This window comes from Erpetoichthys calabaricus, chromosome 12, assembly GCF_900747795.2.
Source record: "Erpetoichthys calabaricus chromosome 12, fErpCal1.3, whole genome shotgun sequence".
NCBI classification, from domain to species: domain Eukaryota; kingdom Metazoa; phylum Chordata; class Cladistia; order Polypteriformes; family Polypteridae; genus Erpetoichthys; species Erpetoichthys calabaricus.
Genome location: NC_041405.2, coordinates 105,114,858 through 105,142,258, shown reverse-complemented (window position 1 = coordinate 105,142,258; position 27,401 = coordinate 105,114,858). Strand labels below are relative to the sequence as shown.

Below are 27,401 nucleotides of genomic sequence, written 5' to 3'. Positions count from 1 at the left end.
AACTGGTATGACTGGGTCTGTGGAAAGGTCTGCTTTTCACTGGATTAGATTTGATTAATCAGGATTATGAAATGGTATCGTATGTAGCAAATCAGCTTGCTAAGACAAACCAAACTATGTCTTTAGGGCCACAGCTGCATGTCACCAGGTGTTGGTTTCAGTCTCCCTCAAACAGCAGTAGCTTTGACTTTAAGATGAAGCCACTGAAAAGAAAAGGACAGGGCATGGTGAATGATGTTGTTCTCCAACAGTGGTGCAGATCAGATTAGGCCCATTCATTCCCATTGCGGTGAGGGATTTTGTACAACTAATTTGTCAACAACAACATATAGCACAGAAATGCAGCTGAAAGTGCTTTATAAATAGCAATAGAAATTAAAAAGAAAAAAGCCATTTATGGTTGTGGTGTAACGCTCTCACTGTTGCCCCTATTCAAAAAGAACTTAGTAACTTCTCACCTATTGCATGGGAACAGTGATAACGATATCTGCAAATAAATGACCTAAAGACTGGCTTCTGCTAAGAAAAATGAAGTATTCAATAAAAAAAAAACACTATCTCAAGAATATAAAAACGTATCCTAAATTTAAGTATATCCACCTTCTCATATAAAATAACTTCATCAATAAACAAACCAAAAGTATAATCTATTCATTATTCAGCAGGCATTCCATTCTTAAATCCAAAATCAAACAGCAATGTACTAAATTTTAACATAAGTCTTTAATTAGGCACAAAGATGTAAAGAATATATTAATTATTATATATTATAAATATAATATATTAATACTGTTATCATGTTACAATAGTAAAGTGACTGGTGTCTTTAATTGTTGTGGTTGCTGTATACAGTAAGCACACGCTGGAGCTCCGATGAAATGACAAAAATAAAATCTTTTACTTACAGTCTTATTGTTGCCAACAAGCTGCAATTAGACCAAGAGAATACACTAGAATAATCCCAGTCTGTTTAAGAAGCTCTTTTTTAACGAGGGTAGACAGGATTAGGAACAAGTGTTTTAGAGGAATAACACAGGTACGACAGTTTGGTGACCGAGGGAGAGAGGCTAGATTGAGATGGTTTGGGCATGTGCAGAGGAGAGATGAGGGGTACATCGGAAAAAGAATGTTGAGGATGGAACCACTAGGCAAGAGGAAAAGAGGAAGGCCAAAGAGGAGGAGGTTTATGGATGTGGTGAGGGAGGACATGAAGGCATGGTGGTAAATAATGATGTACAAGGCAAAGATAGAGACAAATGAACTATTGTGGCGACCCCTAAATGGGAGTAGCCGAAAGAAGAAGTTTAAGAAGCTCTTTTTTATTCTTGACTGTAGCGAAACATGCCAAGTGCCACTTCATCCAGGCTCCTGTTAGTTTGTGACCATGATGCCAAACCTCCAATCTGTCTTCAAATTGGTTCCCCAAACACATTCAGAACTATCATGTCCTTCACCAAGACCTGTGACTGTCGTCATTTTTTTTCTTGTTACTCACTTTTTTTACTATTATACTTCCCGTACTTTTACATTCATCCTCCACGCTTTCTCTACACGCCGTCACGCATCCTAGTCTCCGGCTCTTTTTTTTTAGTTTTCGCGCCTTCCTTGTCTGCATTTACCAACCAAGCAGAACTGCCTTGAAGAACAGGAATTAGTCTTCAAAGAAACATTCACCCTCGTTTTAACAGTAAATCAGTTTCCTTGAAGCTGATGCAAATATAAATCAAGAAAAGAATGTATCTACAGTATATGTAAAATAAATAATACTTGAACCAAAACTGTTTATTTTTCATAACAAAGATTCAAATAATCTTCTAGGGTGCTACAACAGAGTCAAAAGTAAGAGACCGATGTGAAAATTTATGGTATAATCAAATGGCCAGGGGTAGAGGAAAGCAAAAACTGCAGCCATCAGGTATTTGCCAATGCAGTTATTTAAGTTTAAGCAATTACATGATTATTCAAAACTGAACAGAGTAGAGTAAAGGTCCCTGATCAATGAATTCATTAATAAAAAAATGAATATCTAAGTAAAATATACTGTGGTTTAAGTAAAGTCTGGCAGAAAATGCTTATTTTGAGATATATTGCCATTTAATCATACTTTAAACAATAAAGTTGACTTTAAACTATTATTTTTTATTGAAGCACTGTGGGACATTAAGCCTTAATCCATCCATTCGTTCATTTATTTACATCAGGGAGCATAGCAGGACTCCAGCCACTCACTCAACGTCCGCTTAAGAATCTCCAATCTAACGTGCATGTCTTTGAGAGGTAGGAGAAAAACTAGAAAAAACAGTGAAATAAGAGAAAAAAGCCTTAATGGGAATAAATTTTAATTTTCATCTACGACCACAAGAGGGCTCCATTTCACTTCATTTAAAAAGCAGACCTGTTGAAAACTGAGTCAACCAAATTGAACACTTTGGGCCAAATGAAGTAAGCAAGCTGCGCAGATAGATTGGTAAAGGACTGGTCTCCATCCCTTTGCCATAGACCCACAATCCATTTACATTTTGTAAATGCATTTTCTATATTTTCAGCAAACTTTAAAATAAATTTTTGACTTTCTATATTTTCAGAGACAAGCCAAGCAAAATGACACCTTTTATTGGCTAACTAAAAAGATTACAATATGCAAGCTTTTGAGGCAACTCAGGCCCCTTCTTCAGGCAAGATGTAATCTGCAAAATTTAAAATACATTTTTGAAGGCCACACTTAGTTCTGTTCTTTCAATTGTATTTCCACTTTTGGTATAATAAATGCCTGACAGGTAATTGGCATTGCAAAACCTAGAATGCTAATGCATTTCCTTCTGGGTCGATAGTAAATCAGTTTTGAACATGGCTTTACATTTATAATGATTATAATATAATAAATTTTTTTTTTTTTTTTTTTGTTACGTCTTATTTTTCAAAAGAGATGCTAGGTTTATCCTGCTGATTATCAGTCGTCCATGAGGGTGGATGGTCTCCCCTATGTATGCTCCTGTCAGCAGGGTGAGTAGCTTCTGTAGGATGGAGCTGATCTGATTTGTATTCTGGCCCTACTGTGAAGAGAAATAGGAAAAGTTTCCATTATGTTGTTATAAAGAAGATTCATAATACAAGCAACCTTTACTTCATCATAAACTGCATCAAAATAAATGAATTGTGAACTTACTGGTGCATGATCTGGTTAATTGCTTCTGTCTTGTGCATCCTGAATATATCTGATTGGTGTCATTCTGATGAACAAAGAGTAAAAATGCAGTATGTTTAGCAGGCGGAAAGAAAAGTGAAGAAAATAAAATGATTCAACAAAAACTGAATGGATTCATTAATAGAGCAAAACTGAAGACATAAAGCCACCTTGAAGGCTGTAACATAATTTCGATCAAGCTTTCCCTGTTCTTCTGTCAGCGGTAAGTTTGTTTACTGTACTTACTGAACGGTTTACTTAAATGAGACTGGATAAATACAGAAATGAGACCATTACATTTTATCATAAAGCACATTACATTAATGCAGCTAGCTGCTTTTTATGTGAAAGATCAGTACTTCATGAAAAGCTATTTCTGGGCATTAAATGTTCTCCATGCTTAATTGCCTTCCTTTTTCCTTTTTCTTCAGAAAATGCAGAATCAAGCACTGTACTTATTGGATAAATGGGTTAACATTTAGTTAAATTAGACAAATAACATGTTTTTATTCCACGATGTTATTTCACAGGGCTGCATTCAATTCATGTAGCAAGTGGAGGCTCCCACAATACATCTGATAAGACTGGGAATTAAAAAGAGCAGACAGAGCATTCACACTTTCACTTGTTCATTGTGAATTAGTTCCTTTCTAAATGAGTAAAAAATGACGAATGCATCCATGTGTTTTTTGGAATTGTTCTTAGTTAGGTTTGCAAAGTCTAAAGCCTATTCTAACACTAATACACACAAGGCAATCACATACTTTAGGTGGGATGTTAGACCACTGAAAACAAAAATGACGAAACAGAGGAAGCAGCTTAAACTCACCAACAGCAGACTCACTGAATGGGAAGAAAATGGCAAAAGTACAAGCTAGACATGTTTAAACTGGTTATTGACTATGCTGTACATCATAACAAGAACCAAACCTTTTAAGTTAATGTTAATGGTAAATTCATGTATATTTTTCCTTAATTTCACTTAGTAACATACTGTAGATAATGGATGATTCTGTTTTATGTCCTGTAAGCTAACATGTTAATAGAACAGCCTGAATGCTCTGGTACATTCCTGTATTTAGACAACAGAATGATCACAGATTGTAGGTAGACAGCTAGATAGAAACATCAACTGTTAGACAGAAAGGTAAAAAGGCATACGGTATTCTGAATGTAAACGTTACGTTATGAGGGTCCTAGTGTATGTGAAAACATATAGAAATGTCTTAAATGAAACGTCATGGACAAGAAGTTTTCTTTTTTCTTTTCATGTGTATTATCAACTTTCTTCTTTATTTTGTTGCATGAATTGTTAGCTTTGAATGCCACAAAATCTTTTAAAATGAAGAGACTTGGATTTTTTTTTATACAAGAGTTACACTTAGTGCTTATATTTCTCGTAGTTGCTTTTAAATGATTTTGGAAACCCTCGACAAATACAACTACAAAACTAAGAGTTGGATTAAACTGAATGTTAGCAATTGGAACCATCCTTTCCTGAAAAAAATAAAAGCTACTTTAATAAAAATCCTGCATCTTCTCTGTATATTCTTCTTAAAAAATGATTAACTGATGCTATACGATGGCCAACCGGCGCCGCAGCTGGCACAACTATTTTTATGAGGATGAAGTAAATACATCAAATACAGTATTTATTATTAATACAAGGAATACATTTGTTTGATAGGCACATGAAAGGTTGGAGGCTTCAACTCATTTCATGATTAAACATTGTCAGTTCAGAATTATATCAATCACTCAATATTGATTTTAAAGCCTTGCAGAGTAAAATCACAGAATCAGTTATTAAAAATAAATGAGAAAATTAATTATAAGAAAATAATATGTATTTTAAACAACATCCAGTAAATATCTTGAATTGAAAGAACTTGCAACTGCAAACAATTTTATTCAAATTGTTTCAATAGCTCAGCAGAACAGTAATCAAAATGAAAGCATATAGAAAACGCTCCAATAATTCTGCACAAAACATAAAACCCGCATCAGCAGAAACTTCAGAGACTGAGGTTTGTGAATTTCTTGTGGATCTGTCCTAACACCATTGCTTTTTCTTTATTTTAATGAAATTAATTTCAGATATAGACAGTAAAATTTGGAAATTTGCAGATTACACCACCACTGGAAACAGAGCAAATAATGAAGAAGTAGCAAAACAACTGAGAAAGTCTTGGACAATCTTGAAAGCAAACAAAGTGTTTCAAGGAGGGAAAAAAAATCATAAAATAGAAGATGAACAACATCAACTAATAAGAATCAAAGACCTAACTTGCTTTAGGGGTTTATATTTTTGTAGCAATACTGGATGTTTTGTTCAAAAGAGTGACCCACTGAGAAGGTCTTTGGATTTGAAGCACAAATCTGAGGGAATTTGAAAAGAAAAACCCACAAAGGCATTTAATCGATGACATCAAATTTCTTAAAGGCAGTTAAGAAGCTCCGTGAATTTCTTTTGAACTTAACATTCACAGGCAAGATGAATTCTTCACTCTCTTATTTCACAACCAGTTATCGTGATGTAGTGCTGTGATGTTTATTACCTTACTTGGAATTCTATGATAATGCTCACTTCATTTGTTATTTCAACACCTTCCCGCACTTTCAAATTGAATACCTTCTGCCCAAAATGCATCCTGTACTGTTTCAGTTTTAAATATGCAGACTTCAACAGAACAGAAACATTTTCTTAGGTAAGCTGACTAGGTCACTTGTCATATAAAAGCCATAAAAGTGAAGGCTGAAATGGAGTGATCCATTAAGGGAGATAACAAAAACACCTAGACAACATCTATGGTCATATTAACTGACAGTGCATTAATTATTAAATGGGAGCCTCACACTCACAGCTTTCTTCCTTCACTTTTAAAGCTCTCTTTTCCACTTTCTGTCAATGAACTTTAGAATCTGTTTCTTTCTCCCAGTTCTCCACTTTCTAAAAGAAACGCTCCATCAATACTTGTTTCTGGGGTCACGTTTGTGGTCAATTCTGAACCTAGAACAACTCTACTCTAGTCCCTGATTTCTTAATACCTTTACGTAAATGACTAATACTCAGTATGCAGCCATAGTTCAGGTTTCAGGTACACATAATACCACTGCCACCCTCTAGGTTTCTTAAATTGTTTTTGTCACAAACCATTCTTCTTCTGGATGATCGTTGTGATGCTCTCCCTTGGAGAATTGTGGATTCCTTTCTCGGGTTTGGAGGACAATCTTTGGAGCAATCAAGACGACTTAATCAACCTATTGTCACCTATGTTGAGCGACCTACTGTCACTTTCTTTGAAAATTATCTGTGTTCTGTTTTCATTAAATACAACAGTCAAACTGCAAACACTTTTGGGTAGTGAATTATCGTTGTGATGCTCTCCCTTGGAGAATTGTAGATTCCTTTCATGGGTGTGGAGGACAATCATTGGAGCAATCAAGACAATTTAATCAACCTACTGTCGCCTGTGTTGAGCGGTCTATTGTCGCTCACTTTCAAAACTATCTACACCCTATTTTCATTAAATACAACAGTCAGCATGCAAGCATTTTTGGGTAGTGATCCACAGTTTAAGAAACCTGCTCTAGAGTTTCCCCACTAAGGTTGGTCACTGGCTTTGCATATATCACAAAAATCTGAGGGTGGATTCTGCTTGCCATCCTCCAATGTGAGTTATTAGGGGTCTTTATTTTTTTGTTATCTTTTTCTGTATTGTGATAAGAATTCAAATCTCTGCTCTCTAGTCACACCTTTAGGAGCAGACAGATTCTGACAAAGATTCAGTATTATGATTTAGATAATTGTGATGTAAGCATGTGAACTTTATATTTAAAAAATTTGTGGTGTTCCTCCATCCAGCTTTAAGACTTAAAAATTTGGTTACCGCACTGTATTTTGGTTTGCTCCATAAATGACATACAGATTTCATGCAAAATTACCTACCAGCTTATTGTTGTCTTGGTTGTCCTGTCTGCTTTGACAGGAATGTCTCCTGAACTGAATCTCTTTCATTTCATCTGAATTCACATCTGGCTGGAGAGTGTGCCTGCTATAGGCAGGAGCCTGTGAAAAACACATTGTGAAACGTTTAGGATACGTGAGACATTTCAGTTTGTTTCATTAAGTACTCTGAAAGTCTGCTACATAGCTGGAAGAAGTCAAAAGAAAATGGGGCACCTGCAGCCTAGAGAAACAATCTTTCTGTTAAAAAAATTGCATCCTATTTTCAGCATAGTATGTGCTCAATCTAGTTACTTGTCAGTCTTTCTAAGAAGCAGATACTGTGTGACCTGATAGATTTACTTGAAATAGTCAGAGCTGCTTGGTTCCAAACAGTGTTTACATGGTTAAGAAGACTTGTTTCCTGTTAAAGCAGTCTGCTTGTGCAATGGGGTTCAAACTGAGCGAGACTGCTATGAACAAAAGACACCCTTATAATTGGAAGCCCGATTAGTTACTTGAATTGTTTCCTGCACTGCAACTAGGGTGCAGACATGAGTTTGTATACCAGAAAACCCAAAGAAGACAGTTGTCATAATTATTGTGCCAGAACTAAAATGTTACATTTTTGCAACTGTCTGGTGTGCAGAGTCACCTCAGGGCAAGTTTAATAAATATTAATGTGCATTAACGTTAATGGTGTTTGAATTTTTCCCTTCACCTACTAGTAGTCATTTGGTGGGGAAACTATGTGACAGAGGATGTCATCATAGCACAACCTATTTAAGATGGTGGCATATGACACTATTAGGATTTGGTATATCTTTCTATTTTTTTATATGTTTTTCTCCGTGAATTTCTGAGATCTGACAGTCATTTTAAGTGTTTTTTCAGTCTCTGAATATGAATCTGATATTTATTTTTGAAATTCAAACTGTTTTTATAGTTATAAAATATTTTGTTCTGTTTCATCTGCCGTTTTGTACTTTCATAATCTCCACTTTTTTAGGTTCCCATCATGAAGCCTGCCTCAAACATTGTCCTCGGAGGTTATGACACACTCATAATGATGTGACAGGTTAAAAGGCCATCCAGAATTTCACTTCCTTATCCAAGCTGCAGATTCAAAACCCCTTTTCAAATTTCTGTTTTTACAGAAATTTCAATTCTAAATATTTCTTTCAGTTTTGACTTTTGCTCTGAAATTTTTGTTTATGATTTTTGTCTCCAGTGGCGCAGTGGGTAGCGCTGCTGCCTTGCAGTTAGGGGACCCGGGTTCGCAAACTCCTACATATAAACTGGGACACTAAATTGTTATTTCGTTAATGTGTGAATGTTTGTGGAAGATGCTCAGGTCCCCTAAGTAATAAATATTAGTAAGAAAGTTTTATTTACAAATATTCAGTCACTGCTTGTGGTTGTGGCTGCAGAGCATGTAACTTGGTGGAAAGGAAGAATCAAATGTAGTCATGTCCTTTGTGAAATTTTAGTGTCATCGACTAACTTATCTGATTGTTTTAGGGTGTAAGTTGAGCCCTGAGCCTCAAAACAATCTCAGGTGAACTTGAGGAGATCAAGCAGTCTTCTTATACAGGATACACACACCCCAACCCAGACTATGGTGCAGCCATGTAGACCAACTTATTTAGTCTCTTATTTCATTGATTTATTAAACATCATAATTAGTCATCTTTCCATTCAGCAACCTATTTATTTAAGTTGTTAATCCAATGAAATGTTCGTTAAAAAAAAAAAAATTACCTTTCTCCTGATATGGTGCAAACTATGTGATAGAATAGATTTGATGGTGTCAAGCTCTCCTGGTTGAAGCTGGAGTGGAGATGTTTCTAGTTGTCTTCTGCAGGACAGAAAATGATAAAAGTATTATTTCATTGAGCGCAGTTTCAAAAAATCCCCAAATAAATGTGACCTATTTACTGGTCAAAAACCATCTTACCAGATATGTACAGTTCTATTAGTAGTCTGTATCCCCTAGCTCTTTCTTTGTCTGTAGTTTACCTTTGGCTCCTCCTGCCAGTGTTGTTATATAAAATTAGTGAGAAGGTAGACATGTGATGGAAGGAGCAAGAGGAATAAAAATGGGAGTTTGAATGAAGTGCTTCACTCTGGCAGTGCAGCCTCTGCCCTGTAAAACATTTTGACAGAGTTCTTTGTTTTATTGCATACTGTTCAGTCTTCCTGTGCTTTTGCATGCACCTTTTGATCCTGTTTTGGATACATTTGCTAGTGCCATACTTTGCGGTTATGTGCCATTTGAATTCTATTTTTTGCCTTGAATTTGAATTTTAGACTTTAATGAATATCGCATACTTTTATTTAGCTTATTTTGGCTCAGAAGTTTTTTTTTGCTCTGCCCAATCTGCATTCCAGCCTAGGTTAAAACTGCCAGCCATGCTTCATTGGGTGGCACTTTGTGCTCTTGTAGGCTTGGAAAAGCGGGTATCAAAGGTTTGTGTTGCTGTAGCGTCCTGCAAAAATAATCTACAATTAGTATGTCAGTGCTTTAAATGATTATGCAGGCATATACAGTGTCTTTAAAAAATATTCACATCCTTATAAGTTCTCACATTTTATTGTTATACAACACTGAATTGTAATGGGTTTAATTTGGCTTTTTTGATATTGTTCAACAGAAAAATGCTCTTTCATGTTAACATTGCAACATCTCTGAAAAGCGATTTAAATTAATTATAAATATATAACACATAATAATTTATATAGCGGTGCAGCCAGTTGGTTTTGGAAGTCACATTTTTAGCTCAATGGAGATCACTTGTCTGGGCTTACAGTTGGCTGTAGTACTGTATAAATGTGCCATATCTGGAAGATCCAGCTTGGGCTGAGTTAGTATGGTGGCCTTACCTATGCAATGAAGACAAAAGAACAATCCAAGCAGCTCGATGAAAAGCACAAGTCAGAAGATGGAGGCACGAAAATATCCAAGTCACTGAATATCCCTTAGAGTCCAGTTAAATCAATCATTAAGAAATGGAAGCAGTATGGCACAACTGTAAATATGCCTATAGCAGGTTCTCCACAACAAAAAGTAATTGTGCCAGAAGAAAACTAGTGAGAATGGCCACCAAGAGAAACAAGTCATTAGTTTCAAGATGGAGGTGCTTAGATTGGAGAGACTGTGCATATAAAAACTGTTGACCGGGTGCTTCAACAGTTGCATCTTTATGAGAGAGTGGCAAAGAGCAAGCCACACACATAACATCTCAGTGAGAGTTTGTCAGAAGGCACTTGGTAGACTCTGAAGTCAGCTAGAAGAAAGTTCTAGGGCCTGATGTGACTAAAATTCAGCCTTTCAGCCATTAGACTAAACATTGTGCTTGAACACTGTAGACTATCAAAAACATACCATCCCCACTGTGAAACATGGTAATGGCAGAATCATGTTGTGGGGATGATTCTCTACAGAAGGCTCTGGAAGGAGGGCTTGTGATATAATAAACAGCCTACAGCAAAATCCAGAAAACCTCTGGAGAAAAACACAAAGCAGTCTGCAAGAAACCTGCGCCTTGGGAGAAGACATGTTTTTCAGCAAGACAACAACTCTGAATGGCTTAAAAACAACAAGATTAATATTCTGGAGTCTAGACATCAATCCAGCTGAGTATCTGGGACTGAACGTGAAAAGGGTTTTTCACTCATGATCCCCATGCAAAATGACAGACCTCGAACAGTTTTACAAAGAAGAATAGGGACCCAATAGTGTCCAGAGGTGCTAAGCTCATGAGATTCAAAGCTTTCATGGCTGCTAAAGGTTCATACTGACTTGAAGAGAATTATCTTGTGTTTTACATTTGTAAATAATTTAAACCACTCTGACAAGATCTATTTTCACTTTGACATTAAACAGTCCTTTCAGTTGATCAATGTCAAAGTAACTCCACTATGATTCAATGTTGTACTGTTTAATAATAAAATCTAAAACTTCAAATGGGGTGAATATTTTAATAGAAACCGCATATGATTTTTTTCTATATCTCCTTATTTTACAAAGCTGTAGCCCGCATTTACACACAAATGCAAGTATTTAGTTTGTACTGAAAGTATGGGGTGGCACAGTGGTAGTGCTGCTGCCTTGCAGTAAGGAGACCTGGGTTCGCTTCCCGGGTCCTCCCTACGTGGAGTTTGCATGTTCTCCCCGTGTCTGCGTGGGCTTCCTCCCACAGTTCAAAGACATGCAGGTTAGGTGCATCGCCGATCCTAAATTGTCTCTAGTGTGTGCTTGGTGTGTGAGTGTGTGTGCCCTGCGGTGGGCTGGCGCCCTGCCAAGGGGTTTGTTCCTGCCTTGTGCCCTGTGCTGGCTGGGATTGGCTCCAGCAGACCCTGTGTAAGGATATAGCAGGTTGGACAATGACTAACTGACTGAAAGTATGGGTTGCTATATAGGCTGCATAGAATGAGGACCTTTGAAGTGTAAACACCCAGAGAGAAATTTAGAAAACACACTTACAGGGGCAGGTGTTGAAAATGCCAAGATTGCAATGTCAGTAACACTTTATTAAAACTTATTTGGCAAATTCTTTAAATTGGGGTCCTGAACCACAGTCCTGAAGGACCACAGTGGCTTCAGGTTTTCATTCTAACTCTTTTCTTAATTAGTGACCTCTTTGTGCTGCTAATTAACTTCTTTTGAATTAATTTTAATTGACTTGTTTTTTAAGATTTGTTCCCTAGAATTTCTTCATCATTCCTCTGAATTGCCTATTTTCTTTCCTTAAATGGCACCCAAACAGAAATGAAATGTGAAGTGAGTGAGCCAACAAGAGACCGACTAAGTCAGGGCCTCAAACTCCAACCAATTTCACGCCAAACAGTCTTGTCGTTAATTAAACCCATTCTTTAATTGTTCCTGTTCTCATTGTGCAAGAGCATACATTTCCAAAATTGTTGGAATTTCTCCTTTCTAAGAGTACTGTTATAATGTTTTGGGAACCTGAGCAGATCACCATTCCTGAGACCTTCATCTTTCTTTATTTTCAGATATTGTATGATGGACACAGTTTGCTGGTCGTGTTTTGGCTCATTTTATATCTCATTATTGTTTGGCTGCTAATTAAGGGGAAAGAAACAATTAAGGGGTCTGAGTTCCAAGAGCAAGTCAGTTAAAGTTAATTCAAAATAAATTAATTAGCAGTAAAAACAGGTCACTACTTAAGAAAAGGGTTAGAATGAAAACCTGCAGCCACTGTGTCCCTCCAGGACCGGACCTGGGGACCCCTGCTTTAAACAATATCTAAACAAAATGATAAAAGGGGAAAGGTACTACATGCTTTTGCTGCCATCTGTTGTAGCTTGAGTATTGACTTGTTAAAACGTCATTAAGCCCTCCAGTCTGGACCCTTTTCCAAACCAAGGCATCTGGACACGGCGTGAGAGGCAAAAGCTGAGCCACACACCAGCATTTTGCCTTTATTCCTGCAGACCCTCGCAGCTCTTAGCTCACAGGTTATGGAACACCAAGCTAAGCGCATGGTGTTCATGTCCTCCTCTGCCTGTTCTGGTGTGTGTATGTGTGTGTGTGTGTTTTTTTTGAGCTAGTATCAGTCAGTTTTTAAGAAGTAGGTAGCTTCTGCAATATATTGTAGTACATATGCCTGCCTGCGTCAGTGGTCGTGCACCTGACAGTGTGTATATAAACAGTTTTCCTGTCTGTCCATTTTAAGAGCAGTGTTGAAGCTGACAAAGGACTATAGTTACTTAGACTATAGCAAAATGAGATCTTTATCAAGAAAGCAGACAGGAATGATATACCGCCTTCTTCAAATTTGCACTTTTTATTTTAATATATATAATACTAGGGGGATCTTTGCCCCCTGCCCGCTTTGCTTGCCAACACCAAGGCCAGCCTCTTTGCAGTTCTGCCGCTTTTGTATGGGTATGCGGATGTACAATTTAAACAGATTTTAATTTTTATTTGAAGTGTTACATTTACATCAACACGACATATAACTGTCCGTGATTGAATTTTATTTCTTTCTCTTTATTAAATAAAATGACTTTTTTCGAATGTTTGTCTCTGAGATTTGTTAATTGTTTTTGCAAAAACTATTCTAACGGGAAACTGTTAACGTTTTAATACGAATGGCAAATCTAGGAGGGCATGACTTGAAAGAATCTCATGGCAATATTCTTGTCTCGTGGGACTTGAAAAAATCTTTTCAAAAAAGTCTTGTCTCCTAAAAAGTCCTGTTGCTTTGAAAGATTTTTTTATACAATAGAGAGATAAGTGCATAACAAAGAGGTGTGTTTATGGCTTTGAAACAAGGCATTTAGTTCTTGTTTCTCCCTGAGTTTTAAGTGAAGCTCATAGACTTTACACAGTACAAGGTGCGACTGTTTCAACACTGAAAATGTCTCCTTCACTTTTTTCTGATATTTCAGCATGGCATGTGCCCACTTGCTTTGAAAAATAAGACTGCATTTTGTTGAGACTGTTAGTTGTTTATAGTATCATTAATTTCTTATGTGATGCTACTGCTGTAAACTTCTCTCAACATAATATCGATTCGCATTGCATTATCTGTAATAATAATTCATTACATTTATATAGCGCTTTTCTCAGTACTCAAAGCGCTATCCACACAGGGAGGAACCGGGAAGCGAACCCACACTCTTCTTACTACAAAGCAGCAGCACTACCACTGCGCCACCTGTGAGGACTAGTGTAACAGATACTTTAAAAATATTAAAATATTCCGGTGCATTCTTCCCTGAATTGAGATATTTCTCTAAAATTCTCGTTTTTTTCTTAAACAAAATAACCAAGAAATGAAATAATTGCATTAATGGCTTCAATAGAAAAAAAGTGAAATATTGATGCAGATGATTTTCTACTCACTGTTCTCTGGGCAGATCTGTCAGCACCACTGAATCAGGCGATTCGACTGCGTGCTTTTTTTCAAGTTTTTCATAGAAATGAACAATGCTGGATTTTGACTGTTTATTTTGACGCACCAAAATCCTCTTTAAATACTTCTTATTATAATATTCAAATCTATAAAAAAAGAACAGAGAGAGATACATATATACAACCACTTTTTGAACCAATCCATTCATTTTCAGACCTTATATTTGTAATTACAGGGTGCTAGTACATGTCTTGCTTAATTTGACTTTATATTGATAAAATATAAGTTTCTCCAATCTGTGAAACACATTTCAGGTTCACAGGAGACCAGAACCTATCCCTGCACATGGCAGGAAGTAACCAGGCTGGTCCATCACAGGGCCCACTCTTACACATTCCCAGCCACACTCAGAGAGAGCCAGCTTAGAATAACTCATCAATGGCCATCTTTGGAGAAGTGGGAGTACCAGGAGGAAAATCCATATTGCCATGGGGAGAACTTTCAAATTTCACACAGACTGGGCATGGAATATAAAGCTGAGATGCTTCACCCAAGAGGCAATAGTGCTTACCTATTGTGCCAGTGTATTTAAAAAGGTAAATAGAGAGGGACAGCGTGATTGATTACTGTTCATCCAAGTCACATGTGGATAAAAGCAAGACTTTATAAAACAACCCGTTACTTTTCACTCACTTGTCTTTCCAGTAGTGATGGCCCCAGTGTCCGCTGATGTCTTCAATGCCGGCCACAATATGATCCAGAAGCTAAAATATGATACACACATTTACTATCATGCACAAGGCACCAATATTTGAAGACATGGGAAGATATAAGCATGATGTTGAAACTGAAAATTATTATTTATAAATGGTGCATGCAACAAAAAAATTTGCAAGTAAGAATTGTAACTGGCCAGTAATGTGAAGCTTTTGAAACAAACCAAAGACCTGATTTTACTTGCAGGAATGCAGCACCTGAATACTGTAGTGCGACTAAACATTTAACAAGAAGATGTTTCTGAAAGAGAATTCTTCTTACAGTGACAAATATTCAAAGTGATCCTAAACAGTAAGCAGTAGATGGGTGCCAATTTAAAGATTATCAGAGTATTCCTACAGAATGTATTTCAGTTGCCTCAAATAATCTTAATGAGAAAATCCTTCCATAAAAAAGTCTGTAGTGTTGTTTGAGCATAACTTGTGTCTTATTGTGCACATTTAAATGTTAGATTAATAAAAATTTGTTTGAACTTCGTGCCATGTGTGATGGACAGCCGGGGATCCTACCCGGACGGGAGGCCATTTATAAGAGAAGACTGGGAGAATGGATGTACTACCAGGAGTACCTCCCCCGGGACACTAGAGGGCAGACCCCTGGGTTTACATCGGGACCACAGATTTGGATCTCAGAAGCTCAACCCGCTGGGGGTCCATGGTCATCACCAGGGGGCACCTGGACAGCTCCAGAGTCTGGGCATACAGCACTTCCGCCGCACCCGGAAGTGCTGCCAGAAGAGGAGCGGGGTTCCTATGCAGCACTTCCACCACACCCGGAAGTGCTGCCGGAGGTTAAGCATGAGACACCTGGAGCACTATAAAGGAGGCCGCCTCACTCCATTTAGAAGCCAGAGTCGGGAGGAGGAGGACGAATTTTGGGAAGAAAGGAGTAGAGGCGGCAAAAGGAAAGAAAGGGAAGATTGTCTTGTTATTGGAGCACTGTGTTGTGTGCGGGGCAGTATAAAGAAATAAACGTGTGTGTTCTGGACATTCTGGGTCTGTTTGTCTGCCTGTAGCCAGGCTATCTTCTACACATGATTACTTATACGTATTCACATTTGTGGCATTTGATTGGCTCAATTGGCTTCTTGTGTCGTAATGGTCTCACTAATGGTAATAACCAGTCCACCCATTACAAAGCACAAAGTCACTCACAAATAAGTTGGCTGATGCTAGGGCAGTTTAGAATTGCTAATAAATCAAACCAGCTTAACTTTATGTTGAAGAAAGGTGGACTACACCAAGAAACTGCGTCGGAACCTAGAGAGAAAGTGCACATTAAAGTATAAACAGGGAACAGGTATAAGTACCTGCAGCTGTAGATCAGAGATGCTAAACCTTGGACCACTGGGCTGCATGTGTATACCAACTATTTTATAATGATTAAAAAAGGTATTTTACAGGCTTTAATACTGTACAATGTTAATACATGTCACAATTTCTTGCCACTACAAAATAATATATCAAAAATGGAGAAGCCCTTGTATGTTATTTTCTTTAAGAGTCATATTTCCACACATTCCACTTTTTATATAATTCCGTTTTCTTTCTTTTCACACCTTTTAAAACGCCCACCAGATTAACACAAAGCACCAATAAACCAAAAAGTGCAACAACATTGCTTTTATATGCAGAAGTATGTAGGCTTACTTTTCGAGAACAAAATAAAATGGAGAATTAATTTGGTAATTCTTAGGAAGTCATTTTGGGTGGAAAACTGGGCTGGAGAAAAAAAATCTTTTTTTGGGTCTAACCATCTAATTGGAAATGGAAAAACCAGTATCTGATTTCAGATGGAGGAGGCCTCTTGTCAGTGCCGAATTAACCAATAGGCACATGTAGCATATGCTACGGGCCCCGCAGTTTCGGGGGCCCCCAAATGGCGGACCCAATATTTAATGAAAAAGTGTAGCATTGAAAAACTGGTCTTAAAAAATATTATCTTTACGTTTTTAAACTGTAAATTTCTTACACAACAAAACTTTAGGGGCCCAACACATAAAATTCACATAAATATTATAAGATTCTTATTATAATCGAGAGTAAAATAATTATTTAGTCCGGTTTGAACTGTTCAGAATCTAAACTTCAGATGATGCAGACCAAAAGGGCCCCCAAATTTGAAATGTGCTACGGGCCCCCAAAGCTCTTAATCCGGCCCTGCCTCTTGTGTATTCAGTGAGAACATCTTTCCATTAAAACCAGTGATGTTGGTTTAGTTTTCCAAGTGGTTCACATACATACCATATTTATGGATATTTATATAGTTCAGTACTGACTATTTATTGTCTTTTTATATTCCTCTAATGCACAGTTTTGGAGTTCAGTAACTAAGCAATGCACTACACATTGTACTGTGTGTAATTGTATGTGACAAATAAACTTTGATTTGAAATAATTTGATATGGTACAGGATGTAATTGCTAAACTAGAAACTGACACAAGAAAGGCAGACTTGGGATTATTCTATCCATGAAACTTGGACAAAACAACAACTAGTTAAGAAGGCAAGGGTCAAGAACCTAAAAATTCATAATAATTCACTTTTATTGCTTTACTAACAATGAGTCTTTCCTTTATTTTTATTTAAAGTTTGGAAGAGATGCTTTCATAACAACTTGCCCATAAATAAGATGGCACATATCGCATCAGGAAGGTGTCTTTGAAACCAGCACAACATTAACAGAGGATTCTGTAATTAATGATGTGATGAATGGAATTGAAAAAATAATATAAGAAGCAAAAATATTGAAAAAATATCCATACTGATCTTAAAACACAGAAAATGATCCTGACAAATAAGAGGCATTATTGTTATGTAGCCACTAGGTACTTACATCTGATAGCAGGGGTGGATCTACCATCAGGGTGTTCTGGGTACACGCTCCTGGGGCTCTGGTTGCATCTTTCATTTTAACCAAAATGCTTACGTTAGCTCAAATCACCAACTGGGACCAAGCCATACCACCCAATAATGAGTATAAACCCCCTCCTCCCACCCAAACCCGCCTAATAAATCATTGGATGAAATGACTGGGCGTCCACACATTTAAATGAACTGTTAAAAGAAAGATCAACTCTCTGTTAAGGAGATAAGTCATTCAGGGTAGCCTGTGGGGGTCTTAATTTGACCTTGTCTGAAAGTGCGGTATAAATGTTTGCTGTCTTCCACAGATACACCATGCATATATCAATTGAGAGCCAGCACATGCAATATTAGCAAACAGGCCATTAACATTTCGTCTCCACGTGTGTTATTCTGTGTAAAGCTCAAACCAGAAACTCTCAACTGTGTCTCAAACATGGAGCAGTCATCAGGACTTAACTAAATGAAGAACAAAGTGATAAATACCCCAAACTGGCAGACAGCAAGCTTTGACAATCTGAGCTATAGCGAAAAACAGACAGGAGCCAAATTTTGCAATAATATGGATGCCTCACATGGCTAAGGGAAATCATAACCTAATAACAATTTACTGTAAAAGTTAGCAATTATAAACGTTAACAGTCTGAGCTTAAGAAAACTCAAGTTTGAGCAGAAATGAAAAAAACAAGTGGTTTAAACATTGTTTTATTGAGCATTGAGAACTAGGTATGAGTTGCGGCTTGTCACAGGAGCCATGATTAGCAAGTCTCTTATCTGTTAAAAAAACAAACTTTTATACAGTATGTATATTTTTGTGTATTTCATGTTTTTCAACATGAATATTCCACTTCTGTAGTTTTTTTTTTAACTTAACAAAGTTTATTTTTTACACACAACCCCATTTGGAGGCACCACTTTATCATGATCACTGCGCTGATAGACACAACCGTCACATTGTGCATTAATCCCTCAGTAAATAAAATTGCTGTCAAACTCTTCAATGCCGTCGTTGTTTTCTTAATTCAAGTAGGTCTTAGCTCTACATTTATTTCTTCAGGTTTCGACTTTGTTTTGCTCCTGGCTCGTGATTTACATCTTGCCCCTTTTGTTTTTGCTCCACACATTTTTCTAATTTCACATTTTCGACTGCATGCTTCATCTGATTGAGTTTCATTTTTTGCACTTTTCACTTTAATTCTTCAACACACTTTTATACTGATTCAGAGAAAATGGAATAAAAGTGCAAAACAGAATAAAAGTGTCAGGTTCTTTGGATACCCAAGGAACTCTCTGTGATTCTTATTATTGCTAGAAAATGGCGGTGATCATGATATTACTGAAATGCCAGTAAAAATATAAAGACAAAAATTAAGAATTAGTTCTGTAATCCGTCTGAATTTCGATAGGAGAAAGCTAACTATATTTTGAAAGCAACAAGAAAACAATTAATCAAATATTGTATGTATATTATAGTATAGATTAAGAAAAGATTTAAGATTCAACTCACCTTTTGGAGTTAGTTGCTTATACCTCACTCCTGACCTAAGACAACATCTTATAGCGACAAGCAAAAATAAAAAAGTATATTTGTAGGCTTATTTGAGAAGACTAGTAGCTTGCAAGAACCTTGACACAAAGGTAAAGGAGCCAATGTTATAGTGCGGGTGGAGAACCTTTAAGAGGAGATGTTGCAGTTGGCTTGAAATTATTACAAAGGATGAAATACCTTCAACATGGAAGTCAATTAGAGTGGTGCCAGCAAAACGCTACTGAGCTGTGCTGTATGATTTTTATTGTTCACAGTTAGGAAAACTATAGAGGAAATTGAGATGACAAAAGGGATAACATTCATCTTATAAAGATTTAACCACATTAATTATAAAAACTTAAATTCTGTGTGTGTTTCAATAACTGAGAAAAAAACTGGTGTTTATACAACAAAAACAACAACACTGCTTCAATGAACATGAGTGAGAAAATACCGTGCATTGGCCCTGCCGAATCACTGCATTTGTGGTTTGCTTTTTAAAGATGAGGAAAATTTGATTACTTACCCGACTATGGATTTCCTCGCTTACATTTGTTGGTTTCCCAGTTCTCTTAACTTCCAGCAGCTCAACCAGAGGTTTAATTGTCATTCCCTGTAACAAGAAATTAGTGTAACCTTTAGCAAAATATCATTTTTTGTCTTAGAAAGGCAATAAAATGAAAACAGGAATGTAGTGCCCAAGGGTTTATAATTCAATCAAGCCTTCATATCCCTCTGCTGGCTCCCTGTGGATACACAAAATGTGTCTTTAACTTTTCTAGTGCCATAGTTTTTCTAAAATGTTTCTTTGTAATATGAAGTGCACACATGAATCTTGTTAAAAATCATTTTGCTTGAGAAAAATCAAAGAAACTACTTGGAAACTTGAAAGTTAAGTCTGAAGAGATTAGAAGCTTCCTACTGTGTGGTAAGTTTACCCAAAGCAAATGCCAAAAATGGAAGGAAACCTTCGAAAATCATAGCTACAACAAAACATAAGGATATATAATAATAATAATGATAATACATTTTATTTATACAAGGCGCCTTTCAGAGAGCTCAAGGACACCGAACAAACAATAAATAAATAAAAGACACAATTATAAGCAACTTAAAACATCAGAAAATCTAAAAATTAAAACCAAACAAAACCAGTATAATCAGAAGGAAAAAGAAAAAGCCATTTTAAGTTTGCATTTGAAAAATGAATATGATTTGATGTTTCGGAGCTCCGCAGGTAATGAATTCCAGAGCTTGGGAGCAGAACGGCTGAAAGCTCTGCTCCCCATGGTGGTTAGACGGGCGGGAGGGATGGTCAGATGGGTGGAGGAAGAGGATCTAAGTTTATGGGATGGAATAGCAACATGAAGAAGGTCAGACAGATATGGAGGGGCAAGGTTATGGATGGCCTTAAATGTTAATAGCAGAATCTTAAAATCAGTACGAAACTTGATCGGGAGCCAATGAAGCTGCTGCAAGACCGGAGTAATATGGTGAATAGATGGGGTTCGAGTGATGATACGTGCTGCAGAATTCTGGACTAACTGCAGCTTATGAAGAGATTTATTTGGGAGACCAAAGAGGAGTGAATTGCAGTAGTCCAGCCGAGAAGTGACAAGACTATGAACAAGAATGGCAGTGGTATGAGGAGTGAGGGAGGGGCGAATGCGATTAATTTACGTAGGTGGAAGTAAGCAGACCGAGTGATGTTATTAATGTGACATTGGAAAGATAGAGTACTGTCGAGGATGACGCCCAGACTCTTGACCTGAGATGATGGGGAAACAACAGAATTATCAATAATAAGAGAAAGATTATTGGTTTTGGATAATGATGATTTTGAACCAATGAGGAGAACCTCAGTTTTGTCACTGTTTAATTTAAGAAAATTTGAAGAAAACCAGGATTTAATTTCAGAAATGCAGTCAATAAGTGAGGGTGGTGGAAAAGAGGAGGTGGGTTTACCAGCAAGTTAGAGCTGGGTGTCATCAGCATAACAGTGAAAATTAATGTTATATTTGCTAAAAATATTGCCAAGGGGAAGAAGGTAAATAATAAAAAGAAGATGCCCCAGGACAGAGCCCTGAGGCACACCAGAAGTAACAGCGGTGGGTTGGGATGTGAAGGTTTTAAGTTGTATGAACTGAGTGCGGCCTGAGAGGTAGGATCTAAACCAATCAAGTGGAGTGTGAGTAATGTCAATCAAAGATAATCTATTAAGGAGAGTGGTATGACAAATAGTATCAAAGGCCGCACTCAGATCAAGGAGGATGAGAACAGTTATTAGACCAGAATCAGCAGCCATAAGGAGGTCATTAGTAATTTTAACAAGTGCCGTTTCTGTACTATGAAGAGAGCGAAAACCAAACTGGAACTTTTCATATAGATTATTGTGAGATAAGTGGGTGTGAAGTTGGATAGCTACTATTTTTTCAAGAATTTTGGAGATAAAGGGCAAGTTAGAAATGGGGCGAAAATTATTTAAATTAGTAGAATCAGCACCAGCTTTTTTTAGTATTGGGGTTATAGCAGCAGTTTTAGAAGATGAGAGAATAATCCCAGTAGTAAGAGAAGAGTGAATGATGGCAGAAATGAGAGGGACTAGAGAGGGGAGGCAGGCTTTAACCAGAACTGTATGCAGGGGATCCAGCTGACAAGTAGATGACTTGGATTTGCAGATGAGATCTGAGATTTCAGAGGAAGTGGGAAGCTGGAAAGAAGAGAAAGAGTGAATAGGCAAGTGTAGTTCAGAAGGAATACAGAGAGGATCTGGACCAAGGTGCTGATGTATCCTTTGGATTTACTCATTGAAAAAAGACATAAGAGAATTACAGAAAGCAGTTGAGTAAAGGTGAGATGGTAAAGAGTCTGGAGGTTGTGTAACATTATTAAGTAAAGAAAACAAAGACTTGGTGTTACCTGTATTACAAGTAATTAACTGAGTGTAATAATTATATTTGGTTTGGGCTATACAATCCTTGTAAAGTATCTATCTATCTATCTATCTATCTAATAGAGTAGATGATTTTTATACATCTCTTTGTGGACAAAGAGTCCGGATTTTTTAAACAACCTTTCAAGTTGCCTGCCCTTAGCTTTCAGAAACCGAAGTTCAGGCGTAAACCAGGGGGCAGAAAAAGAAAAAGAAACAGATCTGGTTTTTAGCGGAGCAAGAGAATTAAGAATACCATTAAGACAAGTGTTATAATATGAGACCAGTTCTATGGGAGTGGATAAATTATAAAAGTCCATTTGGGATTCAATTCTAGAAGACAGCAAATTCAAGTTAATATTCTTAATGTTACGAAAGGTTATGAGACGTGGCAGCTTAGGAACAGAAAAGGTAAGTTTGGCATTGAATGAAAGCAGAAAATGATCGGTTATAGTGAGTTCATCTGCTGTAAGATCAAAAGGAACAACACCAGAGCAGCAGATCAGGTCCAAGATATGCCTTTTACAATGGGTAGGAACATCAGTGTGCTGCTGGTATCCAAAACTCTCCAGGCAAGATAAAAAGTCTCTAGTGAGAAGGATATTGTTATTGTCCAGATGTATATTAAAATCCCCCAGCAGAATTATATTTGGAGTAATTACAGATAAATGGGTAAGGAAGGTAACAAGATCGTTCAAAAAATTGTTGTTTGACTTAGGAGGACGGTAGACAGTTGCAATGATGGTAGGAACTGGCCCAGACAGTTGACACACAGTTGATTCAAAAGAGATAACAGCAGGAGCAGGCAACGGCAGGACTTTCCACTTCTCACGATAAATTATCGCGACACCTCCTCCACACCTCCTCCTCCATATATTTAAAACAAACCTATCAGAAAAAAAATGAATGGCATATCAAGATCTCCTTTGGTGTGTAATGTTATCCGCGAAAGATGTACTACATTACCTTTCTTGTCGCCTGTTAAAATTTTACATGTCAGAATTGTTCAACCAATTTTGAATACAACTAATCTTGTCCTCAGACATAAATTACACAATTACATTACGATACTCCTTCTTTCAACAGTAATTTGGCCGGTGGAAGACTGGATGGTGTTAACGGTTGTAGATATTCTACGGGATATTGTATGTTGATGTTTTAATCTTGCACACTATCATCACCAACTGTTTCAGTATAGTCTATTGATACGCATTTAACCAATTTGCCATGTAACCGGTCGACAATTAATTCGTTTGACTTCGCATTAATTCGTTTGACAAGCATTTACATGAATGAGAGGTGTGAGGCCCCTGGGCGTATTTGAAAATGATTGTGGGGAGGGCGGGACTTGAAAAAAATCTCTTGGCAATAGTCTCGACTCGCAGGACTTGGAAAAAATCTCTTGGAAACAGTCTCGTCTCATCTCAAGATTTTCTTTTATAATGGAGAGGCAATATCTAAAAAGGGAAAAATTAAAAAATTACAAAATGTCAAAAATGTAAGAATCTACAAACAAAAATAGCACAAAATTTCAAATAGCTACAAACAAATCCTCAATGCATATAAAATAACATTAAAATTAAGGAAAGAAAGGGAAACAGCCAATAATTGTTTATTTATCCAAAAACATTCAAAATCTACAATTCCAAAATCCAAAAAATACAATGCAAAAAAGTTCCAAGCTGAAAGATCCAACACTTAAAGGTCAAAGTCGCCAGAACTCACAAGAAAGGGAGCAGAAGATCAAAGTATGAAAACTAATGGCTGTGTAACCAGAAGTGGAAAAGAGAGCTGCATGTGTCTCCTCTCAGGTGACTGCAGTACATATTACAACAACACCTGAATGAAATTTACAGTGAAAGGGGCTTAGATCTTAAACCCAAAGGAGATTGTGGATAAGGAATTGAAAACAATTAAAAATACAAACCAAAATGGAAACAAGGCACAAGTCATGTTAACATAACAAAAGCAATGAAAAGAAAACAAGGACAAGGGCAGGCTGAGCTCCTAACGGAACTGCCTGTGTACCCGATTGTGTAGGTATATAGGGAGACAGCAACCGACAGCATTAACAACTCCTATTCTGTTTTCTAATTCCGTTGATCATATTCTGAAGACTCAAATTGTCATGCTGGGGTTCTGGATTTGTTCTGCCTGACATATTGCTGACATACGGTACTTGATCTAGCTTCATCAGTCTGCTAGAGCTTGTAACATCCCCATGAAACAGCCCAACACTACTATAAATTATATGCTATATTTGATTCTTTAAATTGTACCTGTATAAACACGGTGAACAAAATGACCACTATAGTGGAAGTAATGAAAAGTCTTTTCCTTGGAAAGTCATCAAGCAGAAAAACCAGAGAGAAACAGATTGCTCCTCTTAGGCCGCCATAGGCGATGATGAATTGGTCCTTAAAGGTCACAGTATTTATTCTCAGCTTGTTCAAAATAGCAGTCAGAAACAGAACTCCTAAAAGGCCAAAGTGTAAATTAGTCCTTTCCGAGATGAGAAAACATAATACACAGTAGTTGTTATTGATGAGACAATATGAAACATTTTAAAGCTGCAGTCCTAGCAGTAAATGAAGGCACGTCTACATGATAAAAGAACTGTATTCTAGGCAGAAATAAGTTTTCTTTTCCTACTGCTCAATCAATTTTTGTGATGTCATTTGATGATAAGCTGTTAGATTCAGTAATATAACTGACCGGATGATAGTGAACATTACATTAAGGTTTACTCTGGTAGTGTAGGTAAAGAATATTGGAATAATAATATTAGTGATAAATATTTACAAAAAGATGTGTTGCAAACTTTCCACTTGCCTAGAGCTCTCCAAAGAAGGCAGAAAAACACTGTAAAGCAGACAAAAGGCCAACTCCACTCATGGTTGTCTCTGACCGTGGAGACTCCCAAGAAGATAAAGATGAGGGTCTCACTGACACTGCTGCACATCTTCATAAAGTACTTGACTGTTATATGAGATTTCTGAGAAATATTGAATTCCACATACTGCTTCATAGTGACAGCACAAGCTATGATACTAAGAAAAAAATATGAGGTGTTAGTTACTATGCCAAACACACACAAATAAAGACAAAGTGCTTTTATAACAAAATCAGAAATTCCATAAGGCAAAATAGTAGCTTTGTATTATGAAATGCACTCATTCATTTTCTATGTGTAGTTAATAAGGGATATTATATTATTTAAAATTTCAGAATAAAAAAAAGCAATTCTTTTGGAAGATTGCAGTCTTTTTCAATAATGCACAGTATGAGTTACTGTATGTTTCTGTTAGTCATTTGCGCAATATGCAGCTATGCTCTCATTAGCTCCTTTCTTTACAATCCTGCCACGATAAAGAGGACCACCCAGCTGAGCTAAACTTCTACCCAATGCAACTTAACAGTCAGTGAGATATTGGCACTGGTGCTAATGTTTGTTTATGCCAAACTATTTATTACTTCTCAGAAATATAAGATGTTGATTAGATTAGTAACAATGTCACTGTCATTGTTAGCATACTGCTCCAAATTAGCAAGCCTGCAAGAAATGCAACAAGGATGTGAAACCTTATATTAACTCTCATTTTTACACTTTGGTGTCATGTTTATATATACATACATATATACATTGTAACAAAGGTGCTATATAGGCGCCGACCCAACACAGACTGACACCGGAAGCACATATAAAAGCCAACAAACTTTTATTTTTCTTTACCTGTGGGGCACGTCTTCCCTGTGTCCCGCAAGCAGTACACAGTCCCAAAAGCACCACAAAGCAAAACACAAACTATTCTTTACACCACCGCTCCTCCTGGCAAACGTTGTCCTCCTCCTTCCAACTCAGGCTCCTGCAGTGTTGGCTGCTGGACCCTTTTATAGTTCACCCGGAAGTGGCTCAGGTGCTTGACCACCTGCCTCCGATTGAACCTACGGATGTGGCTGAACTACGGCCCAGATGGGCCCAGGAACCCCTGCAGCGCTACCAGGTGGCCAACCCGGATCCCAACAGGGCTGTGAAGAACTCCGTCTCCCATAGAGCCCTGCAGGTATCTGAGGCAACACAGTCACCCAGGGGGGCTGCCACCAAGTGGTCCAGGGGAGGTACTGTGCAGCCCATGCTTGCTCCCCTGGAACATACACAGAAGGAGCGTCCTGGCCCGCCATGGCGGAAGTGCTGCCCTTGCACCTGGAAGCACTCCGGGCATACCTGGACTCTCTTCATGGAAAGCACTTCCTGGTGTGGCGAAAGTGCTGTCTTCCAGGGCTCCATAATTATCCAGGCGCCTTCTGGTGGTGACTACGGGCCACAAGAGGGATGAGCTTCCAAGCTCGGTTCCCGTGACCCCAACACAGACCAGGGAGGCTGCCCTCTCGTGTTATGGGGAGTTATTGTGTCAGAGGGGGACACTTTTACATTTTTTTTGTGCACTGGGTGGTTCCATTAGGCACCACTGTTGGGACTGGGGGGTGAGAAGTTAAAAGGCTATCTGTACCTATTAGTGGTATTTGCTGTCCTGCAAGGGAATCACTGCTTTGAAGTCTGACCTTAGAGAATGTTTCTATTTACCTGGCTTGGAAATATTGGTTTCTAATCAGCATATCTGTACCTATTAGTGGTATTTGCTGTCCTGCAAGGGAATCACTGCTTTGAAGTTTGGCCTTAGAAGAATGTCTGTATTTACCTGGCTTGGAAATATTGGTTTCTAATCAGCATGTCTGTACTTATTAATGGTATTTGCTGTCTTGCCAGGGAGTCACTGCTTGAAGTTTGACCTTAGAGAATGTTTGTATTTACCTGGCTTGGAAATATTGGTTCCTAATCAGCATATCTGAACTTATTAATGTTTGGTAACCATACATTTTGTTAACTTATGTTTTTATTAATTGTTAAACCCAGGCAATTTAGAGGTGCCATTGATTAGACTGTTTGTCCAGGACTGACAACAGAGGGGTGAAGTAAATATAAACTGCTGGCTAGCAGAAGGCAAGAGGGAGAGTCCACAGGAAACGCTGCCAAGACACTCGGACAGGGCACAGGGGCTCGCAGGCAGACAAGGGTACCTGGCTGGCACGACGTGAGGTACAAGGACGGCAACATATACTTCCAGGGAGGAAGAGACAGCTGCACAAGGAGACGCCAGTTGTGGGTCCAGCGAAAGAGGGAAGCCGCATGAGAGGACCAAGCGAAGCTGACAGATGAGGAATGAGGCGTGCCTAGGTCCCAGCCACACAAGGAGCCCAGAGTGGAAGAAAAAGGAACAACAAAG

The 27,401-nt window shown here is 37.7% G+C and overlaps 1 protein-coding gene across 1 annotated transcript in view; it reads right to left on the bottom strand.

Annotated features, from left to right (window-relative positions):
• Positions 1 to 2,910: 2,910 nt before the first annotated feature.
• Positions 2,911 to 27,401, bottom strand: part of LOC114663125 (sodium/hydrogen exchanger 2-like) — a 38,555-nt gene continuing 14,064 nt past the window's right edge. The window contains exons 4-13 of the mRNA XM_051935397.1: positions 24,949 to 25,166; positions 24,396 to 24,592; positions 19,711 to 19,797; positions 14,708 to 14,778; positions 14,005 to 14,160; positions 8,892 to 8,988; positions 8,466 to 8,517; positions 7,134 to 7,255; positions 3,167 to 3,230; positions 2,911 to 3,053 (exon numbers count right to left, since the gene is read on the bottom strand). Coding sequence (XP_051791357.1) covers positions 2,911 to 3,053; positions 3,167 to 3,230; positions 7,134 to 7,255; positions 8,466 to 8,517; positions 8,892 to 8,988; positions 14,005 to 14,160; positions 14,708 to 14,778; positions 19,711 to 19,797; positions 24,396 to 24,592; positions 24,949 to 25,166 — 1,207 coding nt within the window. The remainder of the gene's footprint in view (positions 3,054 to 3,166; positions 3,231 to 7,133; positions 7,256 to 8,465; positions 8,518 to 8,891; positions 8,989 to 14,004; positions 14,161 to 14,707; positions 14,779 to 19,710; positions 19,798 to 24,395; positions 24,593 to 24,948; positions 25,167 to 27,401) is intronic.